Source organism: Pongo pygmaeus, chromosome 10 (assembly GCF_028885625.2).
Source record: "Pongo pygmaeus isolate AG05252 chromosome 10, NHGRI_mPonPyg2-v2.0_pri, whole genome shotgun sequence".
NCBI classification, from domain to species: Eukaryota; Metazoa; Chordata; class Mammalia; order Primates; family Hominidae; genus Pongo; species Pongo pygmaeus.
The window spans coordinates 36,745,658-36,763,491 of record NC_072383.2 but is presented as its reverse complement, the minus strand read 5'-3'; the positions used below and the strand labels follow the sequence as shown (position 1 = coordinate 36,763,491).

The 17,834-nt window shown below is 38.0% G+C and overlaps 1 protein-coding gene across 14 annotated transcripts in view; it reads left to right on the top strand.

Annotated features, from left to right (window-relative positions):
• The window catches only part of KIF21A (kinesin family member 21A), a 155,074-nt gene extending 147,341 nt beyond the window's left edge, over positions 1–7,733 (top strand). For all 14 annotated transcript variants that reach the window (XM_054442707.2, XM_054442706.2, XM_054442705.2 and 11 more), the window contains 2 exons: positions 25–224; positions 6,450–7,733. In XM_054442707.2, the coding sequence (XP_054298682.1) occupies positions 25–224; positions 6,450–6,543 (294 nt within the window). In that variant the 3' untranslated portion in view covers positions 6,544–7,733. The remainder of the gene's footprint in view (positions 1–24; positions 225–6,449) is intronic.
• The last annotated feature ends 10,101 nt before the right edge of the window (positions 7,734–17,834 follow it).

The window sequence follows — 17,834 nt, the reverse complement described above, 5'->3', positions numbered from 1 at the left end:
CTGATTTCACTTTTTTTCTTTTAGCAAGTTCCAAATGCACATAAGGATTGGGTCTGTGCCCTGGGAGTGGTGCCAGACCACCCAGTTTTGCTCAGTGGCTGCAGAGGGGGCATTTTGAAAGTCTGGAACATGGATACTTTTATGCCAGTTGGAGAGATGAAGGGTCATGATAGTCCTATCAATGCCATATGTGTTAATTCCACCCACATTTTTACTGCAGCTGAGTAAGTTTTCTTATATGATTTTTCTCTATATTGGTTGCTTCTGTTCAGATTTAATTAATATGTTGTAAATATCTAGAAACATTAAATATACAAAATCCTTCTTATAATCGTTCTAATGTCTGTTTTAAGATGTCTTTTTTATATTTTCTGATGTACATGTGGGCACTGAATTTAGGCACCCCAGGTTACATGACAATACTGTTACTCCTGTATAGCACTCTGCTTATTTTAGGAAGTGTGCTGTCACATGTTTCCTTGATGATTTTGACTTTTAGAAAATAATGACTAATTTCTAATGATTTTTATTTTCAGAAAGGCAATAAATTTGCCATTCTTCATATTTGGAACAAATTATTTAAAAACTCTCTGTGCTTCCTCCTCCCTTTAAAGTATAAGTACATAGTAATAACATCTGCTTCCTCCCACTTGTGGATGGCTGGATTGATTGACTCATTTGTTCATTCACAGTGAATCTTCTAAGTGCTGGGAATTGTTCCAGGCTCCTGGGAATAGAGCAGTGAGCAAAACAGATTCCAAACCCAGTCTATATTCTTATGAGAAGAAATGGAAAACACATTAAGTAGAATGTATTAGATGGTGACAAGTGCAATGGTGAAAAAGAAAAGAGAGAAAGGGGATGGGATTTTCCTAGGGCAGGGTTACAAAATAGGGTGGTCAGTGAAGGCCTCATGGAGAAAGTGACATTTAAGATACATGAAGGAGGTAGAAAGATGTTGTGACCGTAAAATGACAGTTTTTATATATAAATGACATTATATATAGTACATATATATATGTACTTTGAAAAGGAAAGTGTACGTATTATATAATGTGAAGTGTAGGTCTCATTCAAATAAAATGTAATTTCTTATGAATATCTATCTAAAACACCGCCCAATTTTGTTTGTGTATCATTTATATCTATTTAATTTGAGCACTGCCTTTATTCAGTGTATCTCAAATGCATGAACACCCTGATTTTATTTTGAAGCCTTTACTTTATTTCTGTGTCATTTATTTTTATTTGTGCGGTTTCCATTGAATTTCTCCTTTCATTTAGATTTACTTTCATCTTTAAGTTGCATCAGAGCCGATTTATTTTGTTTTTCTAAGGTGCTTACCTTTGATGCTTCATTGATGCTATTTCCAAGATGCATTACTTTCTGAAAAGTCACCACTTTTGCTTACTTCCTTGGAAACTTGTGTCCTTGAAAATCTACTGGATATATCCCACATTGGCTGTGGGACACCCAATACAAGACTTACTATTATGTATCAGTGAGGCCTGGGGATTGACATGTAATGTAATTGTACTTACTTACCTTCCAGTATATGGTCTCAGTTTTGAAGAGCTAAACTTTTTTTTTTTTTTTTTTTTTACTTTTATTTTAGGTTCAGTGGTACATGTGCTGGTTTTTTATATGGGTAAACTTGTGTCACCAGTGTTTGTTGTTCAGATTATTTCATCACCCATGTACTAAGCCCAGTACCCAATAGTTACTTTTTTCTGCTCTTCTCCTTCCTCCCACCCTCCACCCTCCACCCTCAAATAGGCCCCAGTGTCTGTTGTTCCCTTTTTTGTGTCTATGAGTTCTCATCATTTAGCTCCCATTTATAAGTGAGAACATGTGATATTTGGTTCTCTGTTTCTGCATTTGTTTGCTAAAGATAATAGTCTCAGCTCCATCCATGTTCCCACAAAATACATGATCTCATTTATTTTTATGGCTGCATAGTATTCCATGATGTATATGTACCACATTTTCTTTATCCAATCTGTCATTGATGGGCATTTAGGTTGATTCCATGTCTTTGCTATTGTGAATAGTGCTGTTATGAACATTTGTGTGCATTTGTCTTTATGGTAGAATGATTTATATTCCTCTGCTATACACCCAGTAATGAGATTGCTGAGTCAAATGGTAGTTCTGTTTTTAGCTCTTTGAGGAATTGCCACACTGCTTTCCACAATGGTTGAACTGATTTACACTCCCACTAAACAGTGTATAAGTGTTCCCTTTTTCCACAACCTTGTTGACATCTGTTATTTTTGACTTTTTAATAGTAGCCATTTTGACTGGTGTGAGATGGTATTTCATTGTGGTTTTGATTTGCATTTCTCTAATAATGTTGAGCTTTTTTTCATATTCTAGTTAGCAGCATGTATGTCTTCCTTAGAAAAGTGTCTGTTCATGACCTTTTTCCACTTTTAAATGGGTTGTTTGTTTTTTTCCTTATAAATTTAAGTTCCTAAGATGCTGGATATTAGACCTTTGTCAGATTCATAGTTTGCAAATATTTTCTCCCATTCTGTAGGTTGTCTGTTTACTCTATTGATAGTTTCTTTCCGCTGTGCAGATGAAGAGCTAAACTTTTTCTCAGCTTACTCAGTGTATATCACATGCAAATATATCTACAACATATTTTCAAAATCACAGGAAAATAACCAAGAAAATCAGAAGGAATTTTAAAAAATTAGTTCTACTTATTTATTTAATAAATATTTATATAGTGCTTACTATGTGCGAGGCATTGTTCTAAGTGCTTTGCAGACATTAACTCATTTAGTCCTTAGAATAACTCTAGAAGTTAAGTATTATTATTATAATCTCTATTTTACAAGTAGGAAAACTGAGGCACTTTATAACTTACATAGATAATTTCCTCATACCTGTCATTTCTGGATCTGATATCATTGATTTTTCTCACAATTACTGGTCTCATTTTCTTCTGCTGCTTTTCATGTCAAGTAATATTTTATTAAATGTTAGACATTGTAATATTTTGAGTATCTCAATTTTGTTGTACTTTTTATTCATTTAAAGAATATCAGGCTTTGTTTATCAGGCAATTGGATTACTTGTGGTTCAGTTTTATGTTTTTAACACTTGTTTTTAACCTTTGTTAGGTAGGTCTAGAGTAGCCATTACTCTAGGGTTAGTTGGCTCTCCTACGAAAGTTTAACTCTTCCTGCAGTTCTACTGAATGTCCCAGGTGTTCAGTGGTATCTCTCTACTATACCGGTCAGAAATTGAACATCTCATAGCCCTGTATGAACTCTGGGAGGTTTTCAATACATAGCTCCCTGGTAGCTGTTTGCTGTCTGACCTTATAGTTGCACTCTACTCATGTACAACTTAACATTCAGTCAAAGACTTTAGGGGACCCTATGTAGATTTGTAGAGTTCTTTTCTCTGCATAGATCTCTCCTCTTCTCTACTTTCTGGATTTTGTTTTCTGTCTCTTCAACTAAGCACTCCTGTGATTCTCTGCTTGGGTTCCCTCTCCCTTTGCTGTGGTGTGGAAAATGCTTCCAGGCAGATAGCTGGGGCTATCACACAGTTCATCTTCTTTGTTTCCCTTTTCTCCAGGATCACAGCCTCACACTGCCTGTTGCCTAGTGTCTGAAAACAGCTGCTCCATAAATTTTGTCAAGTTTTCTCTTTGTTTACAATAGGGGGGTTAACCTGGTGTGAGTTACTCTGTCATGGCTAGTACTGGAAATTTAATCATCTCAAACTTAACACATCCAAAATTGAGCTCCTGATCTTTTCAAGAAACCTGCTCATTCTACAACCTTCTCCATCACAGTTGATGGCTTCCTTGACATTTCTGTGCTCGGGACAGAACCTTTCATTCCTCCTCTTCTTTTGTACTCCATATCTAATCCATCATCAAGTCCTGTTAGTTCTACCTTTAAATTATATCTAGAATCTAACCACTTCTTACCACATCGTCTACTTCTTCACCAGACTTAATCACTGTCAACTCTTGGATTACTATAATAGACTTCTAAACAAAGTCCTTTGCTTATATGTAGTCTACACTCAACACAAAATCTAGAATAATCCTTTAAAAGTATAAGTTAGATGATATTCCTTCTCTATTCAAAACCCTACAGTGGTCCTCCATTTCACTTAGAGTTGAGTCCATACTTGATCTTGCCCTCTGAACATCTGTTATCGCCCTTGCCTTATCATCTGGTACCCTCTGGCTTGTCCTTTTCTTGCAACCCCAGTAACCTCTTTGCTGGTCCTTGAACATTCCAAAGCCACTCCTGCCTGAGGGCATTTGCCCTAGCTGCTCTTTTGGCCTGGAATGTTTTTCTCTCAAATGTCCTTATCCTGCAAGTCTTTCTTCCTCAGTAAGAGTATCCTGGCCATTTTATTTAAAATTCTAATCTGTCCTATCACCTAGCACTCTGGGTCCCCTTGGTTGTGCTCTCCTTTCTTTTCACCCCTGTGGCACTAGTCACCTTCTAATATACTCTATAGTTTAATCATTTATGATGGTTTATTGTCTGTCTCCTTTTGCTAGAATATATGATCTACAAAGGCAAAAGATTTGAGCTTTTAAATTTTATTTTTGTTTTTTTAAAACAGCATATCCTGGCCAGGCATGGTGGCTCACGCTTGTAATCCCAGCACTTTGGGAGGCCGAGGCAGGCGGGTCACGAGGTCAGGAGATCAGGACCATCCTGGCTAACACGGTGAAACCCTGTCCCTACTAAAAATACAAAAAAATTAGCCAGCCATGGTGGCAGGCGCCTGTAGTCCCAGCTACTCAGGAGGCTGAGGCAGGAGAATGGCGTGAACCCAGGAGGCGGAGCTTGCAGTGAGCCGAGATCAAGCCACTGCACTCCAGCCTGGGCCACAGAGTGAGACTCTGTTAAAAAAAAAAAAAAAAAAAAAAAAAAAAAAAAAAAGCGTATCCCAAGCACTTAGAATGCTTTTTTTTTTTTTTTTTTTTTTAACAAACAAAAAAAGCATATCCCAGGGTGGGCGCAGTGGCTCACTCCTGTTATCCCAGCACTTTGGGAGGCCGAGGCAGGTGGATCACGAGTTCAAGAGATCGAGACTGGCCAACATGGTGAAACCCCATCTCTACTAAAAACTCAATAAAAATTAGCTAGGCATAGTGGCATGCACCTGTTTTCCCAGCTGCTCGGGAGGCTGAGGCAGGAGAATCTCTTGAACCTGGGAGGCAGAGGTTGCACAGAGGAGCCGAGACCGTGCCACTGCATTCCAGCCTGGCAACAGAGCGAGACTCTGTCAAAAAAAAAAAAAAAAAAAGCATATCCCAAGCATGCTTGGCATGTAGCAGGTTCTCAGTAAACATTTGTTGAGTAAATAGTTGAATGAATAAATGCAATGCTTGAATGGGTGGATAAATGAAAATATTCCATTGCTGTTATCAATGTATGTGTGCTGTGTGGGATGGTGAGAAGATAACTGATTAAAATCTAGAAAGCCTGGGTTCTAGAAAGCCTTTGCTGTGTTACACTGGCACTCCACTAAACCTTTTTTCCCTTGGAATGGAATACATAATCTCTGAAGTGCATTTTAACTATTAAATTCCATGGAAACTCTTATTTATGAAATTGGAAAAAGAAACATTTCTTTAACCATGAGAGATATGTTAAGAAATGTGATTATCTAATGACTGGTCCCCAGTATTCACCTGCGAGGGCAACAGAAATATGTTTTCTCAGAAATACTGTTTCTTTCCTTTTTATAAACAATTTCAATTTCAATGAACAATAACTGTGTATATTTACAGGGCATCAGAATCGCTTTTAATCTTCTACATTCTGTGCTAGGTGGAGTATTAGTTCACTTCTCAATAGCCTCTTGCTTTTTCTGTAGGCTTATTTGCTGAGTTTACCCAGAGATAATTCTTCATGACTTTGCCAGATTCGCTAACTCCCTAGAAACCCTGCCCCAGCTTTCTCCCCTCCTAGAAGCCTCACTGTGACCTGCAGGCTGTTTTGCCTGAAGACTTCTGACACTATGTCAAATCACATACTGTTTTTTGGAATAATGAGTGCAGACCCAGTGTTAAAGAGATAGGGCTCTGGAGCCAGACTGCCTGGATTCACATCTCAGCTGTGTCACTTACATGTGATTTGGGCCTCAATTAGCTCTTCAATAAAAAGAGGATTATAGCAGTAACTATTGCTAATGGTAGTTAAAGGGAATTAAATGTGTGTTAACATATGTAAAGGGCACATGGTAACAATGCCTGGCTCACGGTAAGCCCTTGATAATATAAGCTGTTATCATTATTAAGGTATGTGTTTGCTATATAAATGAGACAATGCATATTTGTACTTGGATTTCTTGAAGACCTATGTAGAAAATATTTCCATGATAAATAATTATAAGAGCTATTTCTTTATCTTTCTGCCCTTGTTCATATATCCATGTTTTGTTTATTTTTTTGTAGTGATCGAACTGTGAGAATTTGGAAGGCTCGCAATTTGCAAGATGGTCAGATCTCTGACACAGGAGATCTGGGGGAAGATATTGCCAGTAATTAAACATGAATGAAGATAAGTTGTAAACTGAATGCTGTGATAATACTCTGTATTCTTTATGGAAAATGTTGTCCTGCACTTATTAGGCAAAACATATGAATCAGATTAACTGGAAAATATATCTGAATTCAACTGCTGACTATAAATGGTATTCTAATAAAATTGTGTACTATCCTGTGTGCTTAGTTTTAAGATCAACCAATAGATATATATCCTACAATTGATATATTGCTTTATTCGCACTTTTATTGTGGCTGAATTTTTGTGGCTATCTATAAAACACACTTTCAAATTATTTGAATTACCCAGACATCTGCTTTTGTGACAGTCAGAAAACACACCTGGAATACGATGCAGCCCACCGTTAACTCATTCATATAGTTTATTCAAGTGATTTATGTATTTAAACATATTGAAAATGTTAGTCAAATTGTGGTTTGCTTGTCAGGTATTTATATCAGTCTGTAGTGGGTTCCCAAATTTCAAAGCTCTTTTAATGTAATGGACAAAAATAAGATATGAGAATATTATTGATGAATTTTCATAAGGTGGAATTGATCTTAATCTACTAACAGAGAAGGGTAGACAGTTTGTGTTAAATTTTGGCATTTACTTGTATTGACCAAAGTTTTGCAGCTCTACTATATTCTGTGCTCAGGACTAAAATGCTGTTAATTTTTTTTTTTCCAGTGCTGTGCATATATTCTGTGATGGGAAACATTGTTGATGTCCTAACAGAAATATATTTTGATCTGTTTTCCTATGGAGTTGTTTCTATTATGACCATTTAATTTTGTTTTTATTTAATAGTAGTATTTCCTTCCCTTTTATCTAATTTTTTATATGCTGCTAAATATATTTTAAATATACTATGTTTGCGAACCTTGGTAGCTATGATGAGAGCTATTATCATCTGTGGTGGGAAAAGCTATGTAAATAGGTAGATTGTATAGAGAGACTATCTTGTGTGGTACCTGTATGAATTTTTAAAAGTTGTTGACTGGATTTTGCAAAAGGATGTATAATATTTCTGTCTGCTCAGAATATTAATTTGTAAATTCTGCAAGTTTAATTTTTATGTAGATGGTATAACATTTGAAAATATTGTCTTATGTGATTTTTTTCCCCTGAAAATATTTGCTTGTAAATGAAAACTTAGCTAGGGCTTAAATAAACATGTTGCTACAAAATTATTTTTACTGTGTTGTTCTTTTTCCAAATTGCAAGAGAATGGCCAGTGTTTGTAAAACTTTGTTTTATCTTTGTGTGATGGAAGAAAAGGCATGTTTTTGGTTATCTGGCAATCCATATGCATTCCTTTCTTTGCTTACTAGACGTGAAATATCTTTGAGAATTTTAAACAGTAACCTCATCTTGATGAACCATGGAAACTCACTATTTAAAGCAATTAAGTTCAACTGTGTAATTTAGGAATTTGAGCATGGATGATGAAACAAAACAAAAAAAATTCCTGTAAACATTAAGATAGTGGTGACCTTGTTTTCTAGAGAAGAGAAGGTGTGGCTGGTGACTGGCAGGTGTCACAGCAGATGAGTTGGGAGGGTTGGGAGGGTTATTCTGGGATCCTAGCAATGTTGTAATTTTTGACCTGGGTCCTAAACTTAAGCATTCACCTTCTACGTACATGTTGAACTGTATGTATATTTCTCTATCCTCTTTTATGTATGTGCATATGTTCTAAGTTTCATAGCAAAATAATTTTTGAAAAAAGTTTTAAGGAAGAGATTTTCCTATAAGGACAAAACTCAACTCCTTTGTAATTTTGCCTCCTTCCCTGAAAGAAGGTACCATGCCAAGATCTGAAAGAGACTTCAAGACTATTTTAATTTCAAGTCTCTTGCAGTGTTTCTTTTTTGCAGGATTATAGCTCAATAATTCATTAGTTTGATAATTGATTTATTCAATAAATGTTTAGTGAGCATACACATTGCCAAGTATTGGGGGTGAAAAAATAACAAAACTGAGATGACAGTTGCCCTCTGAGTAGAGTGAGATAATAAAACCAGCATTTACATAATAGCTTGGTAAGTGTTCAGATAAAGTCCAGGGTGCTTTAGCACCTATTAGAGGTATCCAAACTTAACTGCAAATCCAATGAGAGGTCCTGAGCACTGTGTTTGGTTGTGCAAAATACAAAGCTCAGTGTCTAATTTTACCTTTTAAAATGCTGGAGGCTCAGCTAGTGTGGATCTGATTTAAGAAATTCAAAAGCATATGTAAAGAGGCAGCCTTCTTTAAAAAATTTACATTTTGAAACATGTTAACCCCTAAAGATCCCATTCAGAAATGTTAAAATAACTCTTAAAGCAGTTGAGATAGTGCCTGTAAGATTTAAAATGGATTACTCCACACTATGTATTAAATATATGTTCTGTTCCCCCATACACACAGAATAGCCTTTTCTTTTTTTAGAAGATATGTTTCTGGTTTTAAATCCAAATCTCTAAAAGTTAGCTAAGAAATAATTACAAGATTTTGCATATTAATTCAGCTCTACCTTACAGCTTCACATTTATTATTTAACTCTCAGGTGATGTGGAGTCTTTCATAAAAATTTAAATTAAAATCATCAACAAGCAACAGCTTGTTTCATGCTGCTATTTGCTACTTTTCCCAAGTGTTTCCCATACCTTAACTCAAAATGATTTCAAATTCTGTTTTCAACCTCATAATAGATTATTTTTCTGCTTTGTTATTGGGGATTTTATTTGCCAACTACTGTGCAGATGCTAATGGCTTGGATTTTGTATTTACAAATTATAAATATAAAATGTACAGATTGCTGTGTGTGAGCTTCAGTATACAAAAATAAGAGTTGTCTATCCTTTCAGTTTTTAATCATAGCAAGATGCTTAACCACTTTTAAAATATGTTGCCACTAATCTCTCCTTTTATTTTTTAATATCTTGATGAAGATAATAATTATAATAGCCAACATTCATTGAGCATTTACTTTCCCCTTTTGTTTGACTGGACATCCCCTAAAGTAGGGGAATTTAAAATGCCATCTCCCAAGTTCGGAGATGTTTAATTGTGAATAAATAGTATGCATCCTAGAATTGATTAAATATAGTACTACATATTGCGAGGATTTCTGCCAAACAGATAAAAATAGTGACAAATGTTGTCTATATCATATATGGTAGAGAATATGATTCCAAACCACTTCTAATATGCTTTAGTGTATGTTAGATTTAGGAAAAGCAAAGACCACATTTCCCAGACTTGCTTCCAACTGTGTCCCACATTTAACCTGCCTTCCACCAAACATATAAATCCAGGCAAGAGGTAGAGTGAGGAGGAACCAGTGTTTCTGCAGCGCAATTTTACAGGCTTTTTTTTTTTTTCCCCCAGTGGCAACAGTGACAGTGTCCCAGCTGGTTACTAGCTGTGGGTGCTTTGAGATCAGGCATAAGCGGGTCTTTTTGTTGGCACCCAGCTGAGCTGCTGGTCTTGGAGTCAACAGGGGAGAGGGGCAGTGGCTCCCTAGTTCCCCATCATCCTGACTGTGGTGGGAGCACTAATTTGATAGACTAATTCTGGGAGATAACCTACCACTTGCTCCTCTAGTCCTAAATATTTTGTAAGCACCCACTTTGCTAAATTCCTTCCTGCTTAAACCAACTGCAGTGTTTTCTGTATTTGCAATTGAATTTTAAAAGATATACTATCCCTTTTTATTTGTAACCTGTGTTTTAAGATACATCTTCCATTTATTTTTTCCAGACTCTAAGTTAGTTCTCAAAAATGACCATCCTCTTTTCTCATTAATCTATGTAGTTGTTTTCACTTTGAAATCAATACTTTTCAGTTGTCTGGAGTCTTCTTATGTTGTAATAGAATCTTGTTAAGTACTATGATTCTTTATGAAAGTCATTGTCTTCGCTCTTCTCTGGCAGGTCTGTGTTCCGGAGCCCCCAGGAATTATTCTGCTTTGTCCTTCATCCTCCAGTCACTCAGTTCTTAGGTGTGCTGTGCTGTCTTCCCCCCAACCCCCCACTTATAGTTCTGTTTACCCTGAGTGGTCGGGGCTGGCTGGTGCTGGGAGCATAGTACTCTACTCTGATCGGTCTGCAATTTACAACAAATTGTCAGTCCTCTATTGATGCCCCAGGAGATCCCTTCTGCTCTTTCTTGTCTCCCAATCTGTAGTTGTCAGCCTTCTCCAGTATGTGCAGCTGCCTCAGAGTTCTGCTGGGCCCGCAAGACTTCGCACACCCTCTCAGGACAGCAGGCATTCGGAGATGCCGCTGTTCCTTAAAGGCATCCATAGTGCTGCTGTCTCTGTCTACCCTATTAGACAGGCTCCTCAGGGTTTTGGCCCTGTCCAGTGTTTTATTCAGGAGAGTTGAGTGCAGAGATCATAGATACATTTTCATGCTTCCTCACTCATGGCAACGATTTAACGCCATCACTGAAAAATATGCAACAAATAAAAACTGAGTGATAGGAAACCTAATTTTGGTTAGGACTGCATTCACCTGCATGTACCAGGAACCTGATTAGGATGTGTGTTATCCTCTGACTGGACTATTAGGCAGTTTTTATAATTGGGAGTCTCCACCAGAGGTAGGCAACTAGGGGTGTCTTCAACAAGCCTCCTCAGGAAAGACAGGAAGTGGCTGAGAAAGTTAGTAATTTTCAGCTGCTTTGGCTGTTAACTGAAGGATCCTAAAACAAGGTTGGTGCAAAAGTAATTGTAGTTTTGGACAATGAATTTTAAGTCATGATAACTAAACTCAAACACATTAATTACAAAAAAATAGGAACAATTACAATAGACACATGAGAAGTTCGTTTATTCCTGTAGCATAAAAATCTGTGCTTCAGGATTCTTCAAACTCTTGGAAAGAATTTTCTACATTCTGCTGGTTGTGGAAGGGTTTTCCCTGCAAAAACTTATCGAGATGCTTGAAGAGCGGTAGTTGGTTGGTGAGAGGTCAGGTGAATATGGCAGATGAGGCAAAACTTCATAGCCCAATTTGTTCAACTTTTGAAGCATTGGTTGTGTGATATATGGATGGGCATTGTCTTGGAGAAGAATTGGGCCTTTTCTGTTGACCAATGCCAGCTGCAAGCACTACAGTTTTCGGTGTGTCTCATTGATTTGCTGAGCATATTTACCAGATGGAATGGTTTCACCAGGATTCAGAAAGCTGTAGTGGATCAGACTGGCAGCAGACCACCAAACAGTGACCATGACTTTTTTTGGTGCAAGTTTGGCTTTGGAAAGTGCTTTGGAGCTTCTTCTCAGTCCAATACTGAGCTAGTCATCACTAGTTGTCATATAAAATCCACTTTTCGACGCACATCACAATCTGATTGAGAAATGGTTCATTGTTGTTGTGTAGAATAAGAAGACAGCACTTCAAAACAATGATTTTTTAATTTTTGCTAAGCTCACAAGGCACCCACTTTTTGAGCTTTTTCACCTTTCCAGCGTGCTTCAAATGCCGAACGACCGTAGAATGGTCAATGTTGAGTTCTTCGGCAACTTCTACTGTAGTTATTAGGAGAATGGGCTTCCATGATTGCTCTCAACTGGTCATTGTCAACTTCTGATAGCTGGCCACTACATTCCTCATCTTCAAGGCTCTCATCTCCTTTGCAAAACTTCTTGAACCAGCACTGCACTGTATGTTTGTTAGCAGTTCCTGGGCCAAATGCATTGTTGATGTTGTGAGTTGTCTCTGCTGCTTTACAATCCATTTTGAAATCAAATAAGAAAATCAACTGAATTTACTTTTCGTCTGACATCATTTCCATAGTCTAAAATAAACATAAGGTAAATAGCAAGTAATAAGTCATTAGCAAAAAAAATAAAGTGAGAAATACCCGTTAAAATGATGTGTAACATAACCATATTTATTTAAGAATGTATTCCAATATCAAATGGCACATTCCAACAATACAAAAACCACAATTACTTTTGCACTCACCAAATACTTCACTTCTTATCTGAAGAGAGCCATATCCCAGGCTATTCCTACCTCCTTTTCCCTAGACCTTCCTTTCCTATCTTCTTTTTTCTTTCTTTTACTTTTTGGAAACATTTGTGTTGATTGTTGTCAGGGAATCCCCCACAGACAAAAAACATTCCGTGAGAATTATCCTGCCACATGGATGGAGGAGATTTTAATTGTTTGAGACAGCTCAGCACCAACCAAGGAATCAGGACTCTGTAGTATATGTGGCAAAGATGTCTAATTTCTCCTACCAATCCTCCTTTTCCTTTTAAGTAATAGAAGCCTGGGGATTCTAGCCGAGCACTTGCTGCCCAGCCAGAGATTACATTTCCCACCTGACCTTGTAGTTGACCATGACAGTGTGCTATCGTTCTGTCCATGAGATTTATGTGGAAGTAATTACGCAATCTCTGGTCCTACTTTTTAAACAAAAAAAGAGAAGTGCTTGCCCTTTACTTTCTCTTTCCCCTTTGCACTAACTGGGATATGGAAGTGGTGATGATGAACCAACCATCACAATGCAGATGAGGACAATATCTGGCTGATGTTAGAACAACATGATAGAAGGAACCCAAGACCCTGTGTGGCCTGGTGAAACAGAAATTCCTCCCTGTCCTGGAGGAATCAAACTTGGAAGATCAGCGAAGTTTTTTTTCTGTAAAGGGCCAAATAATAATTCAGGCTTTGTAGGTCACATATTGTCCCTGTCATACATCCTTGTTTTTACAACCATTTCAATATGTAAAAACCATTCTCACCCTGAGGACTGTACAGAAACAGGGTGGCACCAAATTTGGCTCACAGGTTATAATTTTGTTGACTTCTGCTCTGGATAATGTTACATGGGAGAGAGATAACATCTATCTTTTCTGAGCCACTGAATTGTAAGATCCTTTGTTACAGCAGTCTAACAAATATGGCATATAGCCATGTAGTTAATGATTTATAACAAAATATATTCTAGGAAAGATTTTCCGTGGAGAGGGAGTGCATCTCTCCTGCACTGCACAACCCAGACATATAAAGCATCCCTCGTCTTCAGAGCTGTCATGTACTGCACAACTCAACAAGGTACCACTCACCTTTCAGACATTGTACATTTATACTTGTTACAAGTTTAAGGCAGATGGCAGTAAATCATCTTGTGCTAAAAGATATAAAAAATACAATGACAGATTTTCAGCCTATGGAAGTAAACAGTGTATTCAGAAAGGCGATTTTTCTGAACAGTAGTGCCCACGGCTGGTAGAAGCCAGCTCTGATAGTGAACTCTTTGATCTCCATTGCCTAAGGTTAAAACAGTCCCCATTAAGTAAGGTTAGTTTAAAAATAATGTATTTCTTCCCTTAAACACATAAGTTGCTTAGGAAACTCCAGCTTCAGGTAATTTTTTAATTAGAAATTCCAAATTTTAAATACCGCAATATTTTATATCACAGATGCCTCTTTAAAAATAAATTTACACGATGAGACCCTGTCTCTAAAAAATAAAAATAAATAAAAATAAAAATGAGCTATTTTAAAAGCTAGTTATTTAAATAGAAGAATGTGGACAAGATATACCAACAGTTTCTCTAGGACTGATCACCCATTATTCCATGAATAATAGAAATTTCTGATAAGAATGTTGCTTAATAGAGATTTTCCTATGTTATATCTGCAGTTCTAGTGGGTGGCAAAGGCAGCTATCCGGGTAGGGCACTGTAAAGGCATGGCCTTAGTCATTTACACTAGGACAATAAGAGACCCTCCGCAAGTGTGTAACTGGATGATGTGTAATGGCTGCCCTTGATGCCTTCTCCACTCACACTTCATTGCAAAAAATTGAATGAGGCAGGGTGCGGTGCCTCATGCCTGTAATCCCAGCACTTTGGGAGGCCGAGGTGGGCGGATCACGAGGTCAGGAGATCGACACCACAGTGAAACCCCGTCTCTACTAAAAATACAAAAAATTAGCCAGGCGTGGTGGTGAGCGCCTGTAGTCCCAGCTATCCGGGAGGCTGAGGCAGGAGAATGGCATGAACCCGGGAGGCAGAGCTTGCAGTGAGCTGAGTTTGTGCCACTGCACTCCAGCCTGGGCAACAGAGCTAGACTCCGTCTCAAAAAAAAAAAAAAAAAAATTGAATGAAATCCAAGTATAAACACATAAAGGACACAAGTCTGGATCTAGTAGCTATTTGCCAACTTTTTGGATTTCTTAGCACCCTTGAACAACTTTCTGTGTTAGGGGTATGTTCACCTTATGAATTCCACATCTCACTCCAGATGTCTGTTGCTCATTTCCCCACCTTCCCATGTGGCCAGGTTGGCAGGTGACTTAGACTCAGCCCATTAAAACCACAGGCAACAGACTTTGAATTGGAAGCTAGTGACACAAATATTGGCACCTCACTGAATCCCTTTGATAGGGGTGGTAAGAGCTAAGGCCCATTTCTTCATGGAAGCAGTGGCAGTTCCAGTGTCAGGATCCATGCTGCAAACCACGGAGTCTGTGCCTAGTGGAGGAAGACGCAACCAGTTATGAGGTATGATTTTGGGCATTGTTCCTGGCTCTCTACCCCCCAAAGCGTTCTCTGGCCATTCAGGAATTGTACACGTTAACTAACAACCTCCAGTAAATTCCTTTTCTGATTGAACTAGTGGAGTTGGTTACTGTTATTTTCAGCTAAGTCAAAGGATGAGAATCTGCTGGAAACTGAGTTACCACTTCCTAGAAGTGACACAGATATCAGCAACGTAAACAAATGACTATAATAGATCATTTTCCTATTTCTGACACATTCACTTTAAACATCTCCCCAGAATAAAGCAGACTCCTCTATTTCACATTTCTATTAAAGGACCACAGAAAAATCTCTAGAAGGGGTCTGAGATTCCAGGTCCTTACATAATATTCTTTTATCTCATGGATTATTAATATGACTATTTTCCTTAGGCAATGCATGTCAAAGTTATTGTGTTCCTCTTAGATGACCAGCTGCTTGAACTGAAAATAATTGCATCTGCAATCCTTTGCTTAAACTGCCTTTACTTAGTATTGTTGCTTTTTTCCTCTATTTGATATTCAGTTGTCTATAAACAGGTCAGGAAAAACTTGTCCTTTTGTATTCCAAATAAGGCAAAGGTTGTAATTGGATTTCTCTGAGCCCATCATTTCTGCCTTAAGGAAAGTATTATATAGGATGGGAGCACTCCCTCCGTTTACTGGAGTGTGGTCTGTTACAGGGGCTGGCTGCAGGGTGGGGATGAGAAATGGCCAACCGCCCCCATCACCAAGTGATCAATAACATCTTGAATAATTAAAGATTCCCACCTTCAGGCAGAAGGCTGAAAAAAGAGTAGGTAATATCCAGTAATTGTTATGCATTGCATTTGATATGGAATAACCAACATGTAAGAACTGTCCAGCTGGTCTCTTTCTCTTGGTGTCCTGAAAAGTTTCTTATTACAATAAAAAATTAAAGTACAATTTAACCTGAAGAGGAGTAGTCTCAAATTGGGAAGACCCTCAAACACAAACACACACTCTGTTTTTCTCAAACTGCAGTTTAACAGTTCATTCTTCCCTACATAGTCCATGTGATTCAGAGAAACCCCATAACTAGTCCTGATTAGTCTAAGCCAGTGGCTCTCATTTTAGAATGCACCAGTCAGAGTCACCTAGCGGGGTTCTTACATCACAGATCACCTGGTCCTACCTTCAGAGTTTCTGGTTCACAAGAATTTGCATTTCAAGCAAGTTCCCAGATGACAGTGGTGCAACTAGGGCAGCATTTCAGAACACTTTGAGAACCACTGATCTAAGTTGATTCTATTCCCTTTTGTAGTGGTTCAGGAACTGGTTAAGGAACAGAAGTTTTGACCAATTAAAATCCAGCATCTCCCTGGCAATGGTTATTCATCTAGGTATAGACTCCTGACCTAGCTCTTAGCCTGTATGAGAGGAAGTGTTACTATACCATGACTAGGAGAAACCCACTGCACACTCCCACTGGGCCGATTTAGCAAGTGTATGGTTCCAACTGCTACTGGAAGTCATCTTTGACCACAAAGGAATCCATCTTTGGAATGATTGCTGTGGTAGGGATGTCAGAGCAAGCTAACCCCAAGTCTGCCCAAACTTGGGACTCCTCATTATGTGAGATGATAAATACTCTTCTTGGTAAGCATGTCTGGGCTGGGGTTTCTTTCCCAGCCCTCAAAAGCCCTCTATGGACTCAGTGTTACCCAGGAGAGATGTGCCTATATGTGCAGTTCAATAAGAAACAGTTTGAAGAAATTTGAGGGGTGGGTCAAAGAGTAGTTTTCTTGCAAGTACTTTGGTTGAAAATCCTAGACTTGCTTTCATCTACCTTTATCTTAGGTAAACAGAAAACTAAAAGTTATTTTCTTTCTTTCTGTCTGAGGGGTGATGTTTAAATTTCTGTTTAGAGAGGCAGTAGTAAGGAATAAAAATATCCAGGAGAGAGAGAGAGAGACAGAGAATTCCAGACAGAAGAATGAGTAATCAATCAGGGGCTAGATAATAATAAATCTGTCTGCTGAGTTAGGGAATCTGAACTTCGATTCTCCATGGTGAAGCCAAGAAAGGCTTCTAAAGATGGCTGCGACAAGTTACTCTGGTGGTAATGGATTGAAGGAGACAGATATTGTACACAGGAATACTCATAGGAGGCTGTGAGAATAATCTAGGTGGGACGTTCTAGGGGTATGAAGTAGGGCAGCAACCCCAAAAATGAAGAGGAAACCTGTGGATGTGAGACAGAAAGGACTCTTTAAAGGACTGTTGAGATGTGGGAGTAAAGAAGAAGAATCTTGTGGATTTGTGCCTGGTTAATTGGATTCATGTAGTGCCAGGATAGGAAGGAGGAAGAAGAAAAAGTCTAGAATCTCATTTTTCTCAAGCTTCCTTCATCTCTACTGTTACTACATACCATCATCTCTGACCTGGGCTTCTGCCATAAACCACCCTTTGATTTTCTCTCATCTTCTCTAATCCACCTTCCAAACTGTTCCCCAGAGTGACATTTTCCAAGTAAAATTGTATTCCAATCACCTGCTTAGAACAATCCAGAGGATTTTCATGGTTCTCCCAACAAAGACAAATGGCTTTGGGGGATCTCTATGCCCAAGCCCCTCATGCACTTTTGTTCAGATTCACAGAATCTTTGCATATGATATGTCTTCCATTTGTTCAGTTAACTGTAACCTGTTAGATCTTATTTCAAGTATGACTCTTAGGAAATCATGATCCTCCAATAAAAAGTAAATTCCTTTACAACAAAAAAATTTACAACTGATATAAAT